The sequence below is a fragment of the Lissotriton helveticus genome, chromosome 7 (assembly GCF_964261635.1).
Source record: "Lissotriton helveticus chromosome 7, aLisHel1.1, whole genome shotgun sequence".
Classification (NCBI taxonomy): domain Eukaryota; kingdom Metazoa; phylum Chordata; class Amphibia; order Caudata; family Salamandridae; genus Lissotriton; species Lissotriton helveticus.
Window position 1 is genome coordinate 1,005,529,233 of NC_136068.1, and position 13,549 is coordinate 1,005,542,781.

At 40.6% G+C, this 13,549-nt stretch overlaps 1 protein-coding gene across 3 annotated transcripts in view; it reads left to right on the forward strand.

Annotated features, from left to right (window-relative positions):
• Nucleotides 1–13,549, forward strand: part of GALNT10 (polypeptide N-acetylgalactosaminyltransferase 10) — a 688,264-nt gene that overhangs the window by 333,528 nt on the left and 341,187 nt on the right. For all 3 annotated transcript variants that reach the window (XM_078653659.1, XM_078653658.1, XM_078653660.1), the window contains one exon: nt 13,172–13,357. In XM_078653659.1, coding sequence (XP_078509785.1) covers nt 13,172–13,357 — 186 coding nt within the window. The remainder of the gene's footprint in view (nt 1–13,171; nt 13,358–13,549) is intronic.

Genomic DNA, 13,549 nt, shown 5'->3' on the forward strand with positions numbered 1-13,549 from the left:
AAGATCAATGACAGTGTACCATTCCGCATCATGTGGAATCTGATACAAAATAACTGCTGGATTTGGGACCACAGGGCAACATGGAACAACAATCTGATTAACTTTTCTCAAGACTTGTACAATCCTATATGTTCCATTTGACTTTTTAATTCCCATTATCGGTGAATTACAAGGACTACTCTCCATTTCTTTTAAAACACCTTGTTTGATGAATTTTTCAATCACAGGTATAACACCCTCAATTGTTTCTGCTTTCATTTTGTACTGTGGAATGTTAGGAAATTCTATTCCCTGCTTCAATGCAATTTTGACTGGATCGACATTTTTCATCAGACCCATCTCGTTCCCAGTAAAATCCCATATCTCAGATTTCACTGTTTCTTTAAGCTCTTCAGGTAAATCTTTCTTTTCAAATGCAGGAAACAATTTTGTTTCTTCTGCTTCCATCATCATCATTGTCATCCTATATAAACCATCTTCTTCCATTGTTTGTAACTCAACTCCATCAGGAGAACAATATATTCTACAATTCATTTTGCATAGTATGTCTCTGCCCAATAAATTTACTGGACTACTGTTACAAACCACAAACCTGTGTTTGTCTTTGAAATTTCCAATTTCAACTGGAACTGGATCAGTCAAGTCAGTTTTAATTTGTTGATTACTTACTCCAACAACTTGGATGGTATCCCCAGAGAGAGGTAGGTTTTCAATTTCCACTGATCTAACAGTAGAACGGGTAGCACCAGTGTCCACTAGAAAAGTGATGTCTACATCATTAACTTTCCCATTTATATATGGACCAGACTGGTCAACCTCAAGAGTGGCTCCAACAACACACTCTTCCTCCTCTCTCGGGCACCGTCAGCAATAATCATCAGAATCACTATCTTGGCTTTCTGTTAACAAAAATTGTTGTGAAGTATTTTGCATTTGTACTCTTTGCTGCTTTTGTGGTTTTATTACCTGTTCATTTCCTTGAAATCCCACACCAGAATTATATTTTTGAACTCCCCCACAATTCGGAAATGGTGGCTGTGGCAATTGATTCTGACGGTTATTCACCTGTTGCTGCAACTGTCGCTGAATGTTTAACTCGTTTAACCCCTGTTGCATCTGTAGCTGTTGCTGCAGGTCAACATCATTCTGCATCTGTGGATTTAATAATGGATTCTTTAGATTTTTAGGAGGTTTAGGACACTCGTCTCTCCAATGTCCAATTTCGCCACAATTAAAACAAGGTAGTCTTTGTTTCAACTCTTCAATTTTTGAGCTAAATTTCTTTGGGAAATTATTACCTTTAAATTTTCCTTGCATCTGGTTCGAATTTCCAGTTTGAACAAAATTTGTATTCTTATTACCCATGCTGGCTATCTGCTGCTCAGCCACCTTTACCTGAGCCCACATGGCTTTTTCTTTGAGCTTCTTTTGTCTCACTTCCAATTCATCGCTGCAATACTTAGCCTTTCTCAATATATCATCAACAGAAAGTGCTTGCCATCCAACAATGCTATTCCTAATCATGTCTGCAATTTCAGGTTTCAGGCCATAAACAAATCTATAGACAAAATGACTCATATCTTTTTCGTCCAGCTTTTCATAGCCACTGTATTGTTTAAAAATTAACAGTAACCTCTCGTAAAAAGAATGAACTGATTCTTTTGTTTCCTGACTTGTCCTTTCTATTTTAACCCAATCAACTTCTTTGGGTGGAATTTTATTTTTCAACCAGTAAATTACTTTTTCGTAAAAATCCATTACAAGGGGATTTGGAGCACCTGTTTCTTTGTTTCGTTCAGGTTCTGTTTTTGGCCAACTTATTGATATTTTGCATTCTGTCCAAAGATCTGATGGGACAACAATGTCGAAAAATCCGTCCAAATCAATCCACAAATCTTTTGAGACTTTGATAAATCTGTCTACTTGCCTATACCATTCTACTGGCTTCTCCCTTAATTTCGGAAAATCATTTGTGAATAGTAATATGTCCTGTCTTGACCAAGGGACATGAACATATCCTCCCCCTGCAATCTCTCTCATTGGAAATTGTTTTGACAGTTTTTCCAATTTCTCCTCTTCCTTCTTTTTCGTCCATCTCACTCTCCACTTATTCAGTTCTCCCAGTTTTTTAATGTAAACAATCAAATCTTTTATGTGTAGTATTCTTCCCATTGAGTTCAAACTCTCAATGTCATTTTCTGAAAAGTCTAATCTGTAATGTTTTGCAAAATTCTTTTGTTTACTTACATCAATTTCGAGTTCAGCTGCTAGTTCTTCTACCTGATCATATTTATTCTTCGTTTTCCATTGAATACTTTTACAAATGAACAGTAGTTCATCATCTCGATAGTAATTTAAACTATCAGGACCAATGGTTCCAATTATTAATTCCTCAATATTTGCTTTTAATTTAGCCACATCAAGTTTCGGTGTGTTCACCCTAACTTCAGAACTCCCTACATCAGATTCTGCACCCATCGGTGTTTTAGGAGATAAATCTTCATTAAAAGTTAAATCTGGCATTCTCGATCTTGAAGAGTTTATTTCAGATATATCTGAATAAAATTTTTCAGCAACTTTCTGAATTTCTGCATTTAAAGGAATAGTCAACACTGTCTTATTTGTTTCTCTTTGTTCAAAAATAGGCTGAACAGGACCAATTGTTACTGGAACTGTCACAGCTTCCATGCTTTTTGTTATTTGTCGAATTAATTCTTCCTTAGATCTTAAATATTCAGAGGAATCAACAGCCTCAACATTTCTAGTTTCTCTTGTATATTCTTTTGGAGCTTCCCTTGCCCTTGGAATCATTGAAAAATGTCTACCTTCATTCCGAATATTATCAATTTCTGGTCTTCTTGGAGTTTCAATAATTTCACAATTATTTGGATAAAGTTTTGGAGCTTCATTAATTGGAGGTGCACTCGGTGAAGTTTCTGTAGAAACCACCGGAGTAGACCATGATCTAGGAGGTCTCAAAGGCTGATTCTTTCTAGCTGTAGTGTATATTTCTTCCATGACTGCATCTTCAGATTCACTTTCTAAAGGAGCACTATTTCTTTTTTCAGTAGCTTTCCCAGTAGGAGTACCTAAAACCATTTCTTGAATTAAATACAATCCTTCACTCATGTTTCCCTGTCTCCACATTCGCAATCTGTCTTCATGAGTTTCTCTTCTCCAAATTGGAGGTTTAGAAGGTCTTTTAATTCCGCTAGCTTCCCTTTGTAACTGATACATCTCATCCTCCCACTCAACTAAAGCTTCAAATTGAGTTGGTCTAGGTTTAGGACTAAGAACATTCATTTTCTCTCGCAAATTTCTCAGAACCTTTACATTAAAAGAACCATCACCAGGCCAAGTCAGAACACCATCGTTCTTTGTATAGCGTTTCCAGTTATCAAACCATAAAACAGTATGATATCCAAATTCACCTTCCATGTACGCTGCAGGTGTTTTGTACTTATGAAGTAATTTACCACCTCGCGTTTCTATTTTCTTGTCAGGCGAAATTAAATTTTTAAGTTTTTGGAACAATGTAGGCTTTTTCTCAACATGTTTAAATTGATAACTCATTTTTAAGAGTTAGATTTAATTCTCAAAATCGTTCGTAAAATTTTTCCGGGATGTTCCGCAAAACAACCAATCCGTGCGCGAAACACACCAACAATCCAATGACAGTTGAGCTACGTCACTTTTTTGCTCAACTAATAAAATTGGAGTTTTTTCTGAAGGACCAATCAGCTTACAGGACGTCAGAGACTCAAGAACCAATCAGAGTACAGCTTGTGACGTAGGTTACCCAATCCCAGCGCGGCTCTGTGACGTACACAGCAGCTGCGGTTTCTCGTTTCTCACTCCTAGCGCTTACCCCTCCTTCACAAAATCTTTTCACAGCGCCATTTTAAGAACACTTTTCAGTGTATATTAATTCTTTAAACGATGACAATAAAGACTCATCTGTTTGTTTCACTATTTAGGATAGTTTTCATACATACAAGTATCCACACTTCGGAATAGTCGGCGCTATTCTCACTAAGGATAATTTTCAATTGTCAGTAGAGCAACTCTTACCCCACCCTTCTAACACGTAAAATTATGAACTCGTTTTCCTCTGAACGCACCGCGAAGTGACAGTTCGAAAGTTCCACTTGAACATAAATTACAAATCAAACTCGCACTTTTACACGGAAAATTCCCTAATTTCAAGCACACATGAAATCCGTACAGGACTCTCACCTGTTTATAGAAATCATGCACCGTTAGCAAAATAACGACGTTATCCGTACAGGACTCTAACCTGTTTATAGATATAAAACATGTACCCGTACAGGACTCTAACCTGTTTATAGATAATCATGCACCGACATTACTCTACCCTTCACTCGAGCTCGAATATACCTAATACTCTTATCACAGTGAGTTTTATGGAAGGCGCTTTGTCCCTATTCTCATGCTGTTCTAATTTCCTAGGCAATCCTCACTATACAAGATTCGCACCTAGCCCTAACACTGTGTTGCACGGCGACAACACCTGTGGTACACGGCGATACCACTTGTGATACTCGGCGATATCACTACAAACAGAACAGATGACTTGCGTGACTAACTTCTCGTCACACAATCTATACCGGTATAGCTTACAGATAGCACGAAAAACAAACTCAACATGTGTTAAAACATCGATCCTATTTTTATACCATAACACTTTAGTAACCTTTAGCAACCAACATATTACCTTGGTTACCCTTAGCAACCATCAATTTCTGCTACCAGAGAATTGATCCAGCGGCCTATAGAAAATATGTCATAAACAACGCTACCCAATTCTATAACCTATATAATAAAATTCTACACTAACTCAAGGACCCATTTACTAACATGACATATTTGGGCCTACTGAATCAGGTGGTCAGATTAAACCTAAATATACTCTATTTACAATTTATATACATCTATGTATATATTCTGCAGTAACAATATCATTTGAATAAATCATAACTATTTAATTGACCACCGATGGCGATGGCATCTAGCTAATAGCAACCTGCACTTCTGAATAATCAAGACCAGCTTGTTTGTCAAAAGTAAGATTTTATTAACTAATTTATGATATTTCAAATTATAGTTTTATAAATGCAATTTTATTAGCATTAAAGTAAGCATGTTTAAAAAGATTCATGAGAAAAATATAGTTTTAAGCAAGAGAATCATAGTTTGAGTAAGAATTAAAAGTTTAGCATTTTTAAAACCTAAGTCCCTAGCTAAGCTAAATAAATGAAATTTATAGTAAAGTTCTTTGAGGATTCTTACGTGCTCCACGCAAAGTCCAGCAGCACTTCACCCTCATCGGAAAGTCAGAAAGCAGCAGCCAGCCCATCCCTAAGGGCATGACTTTTTATACCTTTCTATGCTAGCTAATCTAAGTAAAGGAAAGTTTTCTGAAAACCACGACGTCCCATTGGCTAAGAGTGACAAGTCACCCACATTTCAAAACTTCCATTAGGTCACATTTCTTTAAGACCATTGTCTTTTCCAAACATGATCTGGAGCTTCCTTGATTTGCAACAATTGTAAATCAATGTTCTCGCTGCGTCCATTACACTTCCGCGGGTGCCAAGTTAGAGCTGACAAATTGTTCTTTTCTACCGGTTTCTGACCTTGGCCACGTCCGACAAAATGATAACGCGTCAGATTTGCTCAGTGAATGGCAGCTTTAGTGAACACTTTTTCCAAAATGGGCATCTCGTGATTCTTGTAGAAGTAAAATTCAGCTTTTAGCAAACTCGAGCAAACTAGGCCCAAAAGCAGGCAACTTAATTTTCTAGTATAAAACAAACACAAGAAAAGTATTAATGTAAGAAATAATATTGATTCTGTAACCACCCTTCGTTTTCTAAATGATTAACCCTCCCAATTAGTCTAATGTTACCTAGCAATTGCAAACAAATAAAGCAGCATTTCATATCTACCAGTCTTCATGAAATCCATGAAACCTTATGTGCACCTAGAATAGTAGAAATGACACCACATGAACAAGGAAAGCAAAAATAAGCACATGCCTCTTTTAGGTTTGCTGCAGTTAGTAATGACAAAAACGAAAACAACAATTTATTTTATTATTTTGCACGAACAAAAGATGCAACACTTATGCACGTTTATGAGCACACATGTTAGTCCCACCATGTGTAAAGTTTAATCTAGATTGAGTTAGCACTACACATCACAAATCATTAATTTTATTATTCATGTTATGGAAATGTGACTGCGAGTTTAAACAGAATTCTGTTTTCTATCCCGCTCTATCACCACTACCGCAGCCTGTGGATTCAGCTAGGAATTTTTGAGTTCTTTTTGACAGTTCCTTGACCTCCAATATGTGGGTCAATTGGGTAACGAGTACCTGCTTCTACATCATCAGAATATTTTTTTTTTAAACTGTCCTTTCATTCCTTAAGAGCTACGTAAGTCTGTTGCTATGGTCTTTATGTACATCTTGTGTAGACTATTGTAATGTACTATATCTAAACATAAATAGTTCTTCACTTAACAAACTTCAGGTCATCCAAAACGCGAAAGCACGTCTAAATTTGAACACTCCCATACACCTGTCAGAGAAGGCCTTCAGGCCCATCATTGGCTCCCAGTGAGGAAGCGAGTGATTTTTAAAAACCTCTGTAGAGTTTTTCTTGCACTTCATTAAAAGAGACCTTAGCTTATTAGGTCATCCTTTTAATGGTATTTGCTTGGTAGGCCCCTCAGCAGGAAATTGGTGATTCCATGGTTCTGCAAAGCTAGATAGGGAGGGTGTTCCTTCTCCATTGTGCATGCAAAACTTTGGAACACCCATCTGATCCTAATCTCAGGAAGTGAGTCATTCATTGCTCTTTGTAAAAACTTTAAATCTTGGTTTTCTCTTAGCTTCCTTGTTTGGGAGATTTTCTCCTCCTTTCCCCGCTACAGATGTTGTAGGTTTCTAGACTAGCTTAGTGCTTTGATACCTTCGGGTTTAGAAGTGTAGGAAAATGCCCCTTTTTGACATGGTCAACCCATACATTTGCCTGGTATCTCATGCAGTTTTGACTGAAGTGCACTGGGTTCTCGCTAACCAGGTCACAAGTGCAAGTACTCTTTCCTTGAAACAAGGTAACTGTGCAATTGTTCCCCAGTTGGCAAGACCTTTAGCTTTTCGGTAAGTCCCTAGTAAATGGTATCCCTGGTATCTAGGGCATGGGTACTAAAGAAGGTCCCTCAGGACTGTTGGATGTATTGTGCCACCCTAAGGGCTGCGTGAAATGGTGCAGCCAAATGTGAAGACACGACATGGCACACACCCTGTGTGCCATGCCTACAGACACTACATGCAATATATGTAAGTTATACCTACAGCAGGTCTTATAGCCTTAAGGCAGAATGTATTATATTACATTTGAGGACATATCTGCATGAGCAGATATGCCCCTGTGCTGTTTAGTCCGATTGCTAGATAGTACTAGGGAACAGGGAAGCCATCTTTAGTATATACGTACTGGGCACTGATCATTACGAGTTCCCTAGCTACATGATGGCTTCACTGAAACCTATGTTGTTTTGTATCAAACGCTTTGTTGTAATAAATCCATACTGATGCCAGTAGTGGATTTATTAAGATATGCACCGAGAAGGCACCTTGGAGGTGCCCCTGAAGACCTACCAACCTCTTAGTGTGCTGGCTGACTGGTATCGTCCAGCCTGCCACCACAGACATGTTTCTGATCCCCCCTGCATGTGAGAGCCTGGACTGTCAGAGGCCAGAAACAATGCCTGCTCCAGAGGAAGGTGTTCACACATCCTCCAGCAGGATATCTAGTGAATCTGCATACCAAGGCCTGGGACTTCAAGGCCCCTGCCATCTGTGATATGTAACCCCGGTGTCCCCAGACCTGGGAGATGCCTCCACCTGCCCTGAGGCCTATTGGCACCAGGACATGTGGGAAATTAGCTACGCAAGGAGGTATGGTGCACTACCAGACCAGGCACACCCCTAAGGTGGGGTGTACGATGTGCCCCATGAGAGAAGGGCTCCACCATTTTAATTGTGGTGGAATTAGGAATTCTGGGACAGGGTTATTCCCATTACCCACAGGAAGTGGTCATAAAGGGGTTGTAGTGACCCATAGGTAAGTAGCCCATTGGTTATTTCCATTCACTCCCTTTAACGCCCCTAAATTGAGTATTTAGGTGGCCCCATTCCACTAGGAAAGCAGATTCCCCTGAAACAATAAGAAGGACCAAGAAGAGCCAAGGAAACTTGAACTGCAGACTGCTAGAGGAATTTGCCGCCAAACCCTGCCTGCTCTCGTCCCAACAATCGTGACAATCTGACTCGTCCTGGAGTTGTGCATCCTCCAAAAGCCTCGGAGGGCCTCCAGCACTTCGCCAAGCCATCAGCATCTCCATCGAAGTTGAGGAGCCACTTGCCTGCAGGTGCTGACCACAATGTCCGGTTCACCCTTCTGCTGACACCAGGTCCACCGACGTAGCTGCCACCCAGGAGGAGGTCACCGTGCTGCGGGAGTCAGATCAGTCTCCCCACCTAGTGTGAACATACCAGGACCAACCGTAGCTGCCTTGCACCAATGCCCAGGGTACCGGACTCCTTGCTGCAACCAAAGCTTGTTTGAGTCCAATCCAGACTCCAACGCCGCAACGACCTACCGGCCGACGAGTTGCCCAATCTGCCCTGTTTATCCCTCTTTGAAGATCGGACCGAAAGCCATAGGTACCTTTGACGCACGGGCACCAGTCGACTAAACCCCTCGGCACCCTAGCCCACTAAAACAAACTGTGCCTACGGTGTAGAACGTGAGGCTACCAACTCATCCAGCACCTCTGTCCCCGGACACTCCGGAACAGTTAAACTGAAACTGCTCGTGGTACATTGCTTGACTCTCTAGCAACTTAAGTCCTAAAGGGGAACCTTAGATTAGTTTGCAAATATCTGTATGCAGTGTATGATTCTTTCTCCATAGGAAAGCATTACAGCATAAAAAGACATTTTAACTTACCTGCAAAATTTAATAAACTGAAATGTACTCACCCAATTACGGAGTTCGTATTGTTAAAATAAATATAAAAATACCTGTTATTTTTCTAAAATTCCGTTATTTTTCTAAAATTAGTCTCGAGTTCTTGAGTTTGTCCCTCATTTATTGACTCTGTGTGTTCAACAAATGCTTAACACTAAATGTAAGCATTGTAAGCCAATACGGGCCGTCTGGACTTTCTACATAGTATACCTTGTTTTGGTAAAACTACATAAAAAGCCAGTTTCCTACAGTGCGCTTTACAAATTCTTTTTTCTTTTAATATCAATAAAAAAATTATCTAAGTACATCCAGATGCTGCAGAACAACTTCTAAAGAGCAGTTTACCGGTGCTGCTCACCTCTGTTCAGAGCTGACGTAGCAGATGCAAATCCTGGAAATATAGAGGAGTTTCCTTTCACACATGGACCTAAACAGTGAGTGAATATGTAAACAATCCTGTGCAGAGTGGCAGAAAGGCAGTGTCACTTGACAGGCTTTCTGTTTCAATCTATTATGCATATGAGAAGGTGGATGAAACACACAAAAAGTGATGGGAGGAATGCTTGGAATTTGTCTAACTACTGGCAGTCGCTCAGGGTAGCATTCCTACCCATTGTTCCATTGCTCACCATGCCACCTCCGTTTGGACCCAGCCATATGCAATTCAGCTTAACCCTGCTCCTCATGGGGACAGCCCAGCCTGAACTGGTCCTCCCAGAACCGAAACACAAGCACCCTGGGACCTGTGATTCGGGGTGAATGTTTGACAATGTTCAGCATTCCGTCCATCATCTTAGTGTTGCTATAATCACCCTAAGTGTGAAAGGTATGCCCAGACGTGAGCCCCGTGCTCACTGTGTCACTGGATTCAAGCTAGCCTGGCTAATGAGGGGTGATACCCCAAAACATGTCCCAGTATGCTTGTTTTCGGTCTAGGGAGGACCTTGCCTGGCAGTTCGGGCTGCACTGTTCCCATGGGGAGCAGGGTCAGGACTGATTTGAATATGGCTGGATCCAAACAGGCTTGGCATGGTGAACAAAGAAATTATGGATTTAACCGAGCTCTGTAACTGGAGGTGAATGTTTGACCATGTTCAGCATTCCGTCCAGCCTCTTTTTGTGTTACTATTAGAAGGTGCACGACATGAGGAGCTACACAGAATGCTTCATGAAGAAATATTTGCTTTCAAGGAGAAGCCCTGAGTCAATAGGTTCTCCATTACCAGGGACCTCCTCCAAGTGCTTGAAACAGTTTTTTCATATCTACACATTCTAAGGAAAGCATCATGAGTAGTCAATTCTATAAAAATGTCTCACAGTTACGTGTTAAAGTGGAATGGAATGCACACTATGCCATCAATGCTTACTATAATTTGAAAAAATTGCATAGTTATTCTCTAAAGTGGTTTGCTTGATCTACTTCTCCAGTTAGCAGTTAAGGGATGGTTTTCCAGAGTACATGTGTTCTTGCCTTCAATACTTTTAATTTAATGTTACTATCACTGTACAAGTAAGGAGGCAGGAGGATAATGTAAGCAAAGTTGAATTGGAATAAAACTTAACCATCAAGGCACTCACATGGATATAAAAACAGATACATATTCTCTGAGGTATGAAGGTGAACTAGTGAGGAGGCACTGACAGAAGGTGATGGTAGAAGTAGGATGGGGTATGAGTCGGTCAGAGTGTGCCAAATGACGAATACAGCAAACATAAGGAGATGATGGACGGAGCGCTGAAACTTTTCAGGCACTCACCCACAGTCACAGATCTGGGTTGAATCCATCATCGTTCTTTAGTTCACCTCGCCACCTCAAGTCAGACCCAGCTATATGCAAATCAGTCTTGACCCTGTGCCTCATGGGAACAGTCCAGCCTGAACTGCCAAGCCAGGTCTTCCCTGAACCGAAAACAAGCATCCTGGGACCGGTTTCTGGGGAACACCCTTCATCACCAGGCTAGCTTGAATCCAGTGGCAAAGTGACCAAGGCACCCACAACTGGGCATACCTTGCCAACTTAGAGCGACCAAAGCAAACACAAGGAGATGATGGACTGAGCATATGATGGACGTAGCGCTGACACCTTTCCGGCACTCACCCCCAGTCAAAGATCTGGGTTGAATCCATCATCATTCTTTAGCTCACTTCGCCACCTCAGTTCAGACCCAGCTATATGCAAATCAGTCTTGACCCTGTGCCTCATGGGAACAGTCCAACCCGAACTGCCAAGCCAGGTCTTCCCTGAACCGAAAGTGATGAATACAGCAGAATAAAAGACTCCATCCTACAGTATACGTAATAAGGCTGTAGTGGATGTATAAGCCTGTGACTGAAGGTTCACTGCCACACACAAAGGTACAGGGCACAGTGCCAATAATGAAAAATATTGTTTGTTCTGTGTGTGCTACCGTAGGCTATGAAACCAGATCCAGTTTTTCTGGATAAAGAAGGCTCACCCACGTAATGAGGCCTGCTTCATCACTGGCTTCCTACCCCAGATGATACTACAAGGGTGGACTTGACCTCCACTGTGTGAGAGTTCTTCGATAGAGTATGATTGCTTTACAGAGTGGAGAACCAGATATTAAAAATACCTTAGGATAAACCATAGACATACACTGTATTTGTGGGTACACTAGGTGTACAGAAAATCTTTAAAACAAAAAGGGGGTTTTTAATGGGTAGAATGGCTAATACATCTAATTTATTGCCGACCTGTTTCTGTACCTATACAATTGGTGAGCACATCTGCATGCAGGTGAAAGAAGGATTGCTTACCTTACCTTCACCCTGCAAAGGTCTCTTCAGCAGACTGAGGGGATTTGAACTAGGTTCTATGCTGGGTGGTTCCCTTGACGAATGTATGACTACAGGAAGTACTCGCCCTGTTCCTGGCCATTTTGGAAGCAAAAGCCTAAAGTTGGGCTACCACCTTGCATGGCCTGAACAATACAACATTTTTCATTCATTTTTAAAACATACCCAGAACCTTGTTTGAAAAACACCACAGCTCTTTTTTCGACCCATGACTACAACGTTCACAACTTCTAAAATACAGGGCTCCATACTTGACTCAGAGCTGAAAATTGCACAGGCTCTGTGATCGACCAACACCTAAAAACGCTCACAACGTATTGCTTACTCATAGCTGAAAAGTACACAAATCTCTTTTAGACCCAATTCTTAAAACGTATTCATTGATAGACACAAGGTTGAAAAGTACAAAGTGTTGTCTTGACCTCTGACTATTAAGTACACATCTCCCTGCTTAATATGTGCTGTAAAGTGGATTGTTGACACAAAGTAAGCAACTGCTCAGACTGAAAATGCGAATACCATTGATTTAGTTGTTTACCTCCTATGTCAGCACCTAGAGATAATTCATTGTCTATTGTCTGTTCTCTACAAGCAGTTTTTATAGATCACAGTTGTTCTGCTTCGCATCACAACATCGGGGTACTGTTGAACAAGGAATTCTGTAGGCCAGGCTTCTCCGAGTAGCTCATGAACTATTAGTAGCCCTCCAGCTACCTATTAGTAGCTCTTCTGTACAGCCCACTGAAATAAATTAGAAGCTATTGTTTGGTTGAATTAATGAATGTATACCAAAACGGAAAAGTGTGTATGCAAGATGATACTGTATGTACTTTGAGAACTCATAAGCTGATGTTTGGGGAAAAAATGGTTGAAATTCCAATATATATTTAAAGCTGATATTTGAGTGATAAAAACTAAACTGTGTTTGGGAGAATTATTAATAATGTTATTAACTTCGTGCTATGGGCACTGCAGCTATGGCTATTAAGTGTTACCCAGGTAGAGGCATTCCACATTGACAAAGCCTTTTTTACATTACTTCTGGCGACCATGCCTGATGCACTGAGGTGATCACTGCTGGTAATCTTGCATGTGGTGGCCACCAAAGTAACCTTGTCTTATGTGTTTACTATTATATCTCTTATAATATTAGTGGCTTGGGAGGATTTTCATTGAACATAAGTAGATCTTATTACAGAAAGTGTTGGAGACCCCTGGTGTAGGCACTAGGTGCACTTCTTTTTAATTTTTTTCCGACAGTACCAGATCTTTTTTTCCCCTTCCACAGAGCATTTGAAGAAAAGGTTGGAGGATTATATGGTGGATTTGCCCAAGGTGAGAATAGTTCGAACTAAGAAGAGAGAAGGACTGATCAGGACACGCATGTTGGGTGCACAGGAGGCGATAGGAGATGTTATTACTTTTCTGGACTCTCACTGCGAAGCCAACGTGAACTGGCTGCCACCCCTACTAGGTATGTATTATCTCAAACACCAGGAGGATAACATAATTGGCTCCAATATCTCACAGGGGATCTAGCAGTGTTGGTAGGAATGCAGTTAATTTGGCATCCTTAAATTGATGAAACAATGTATTTAGATCAGTAATTCACTCGGATAGACCCCTAGATCATTATATGTCTCTATGGAGAATGAGTGAATTTATG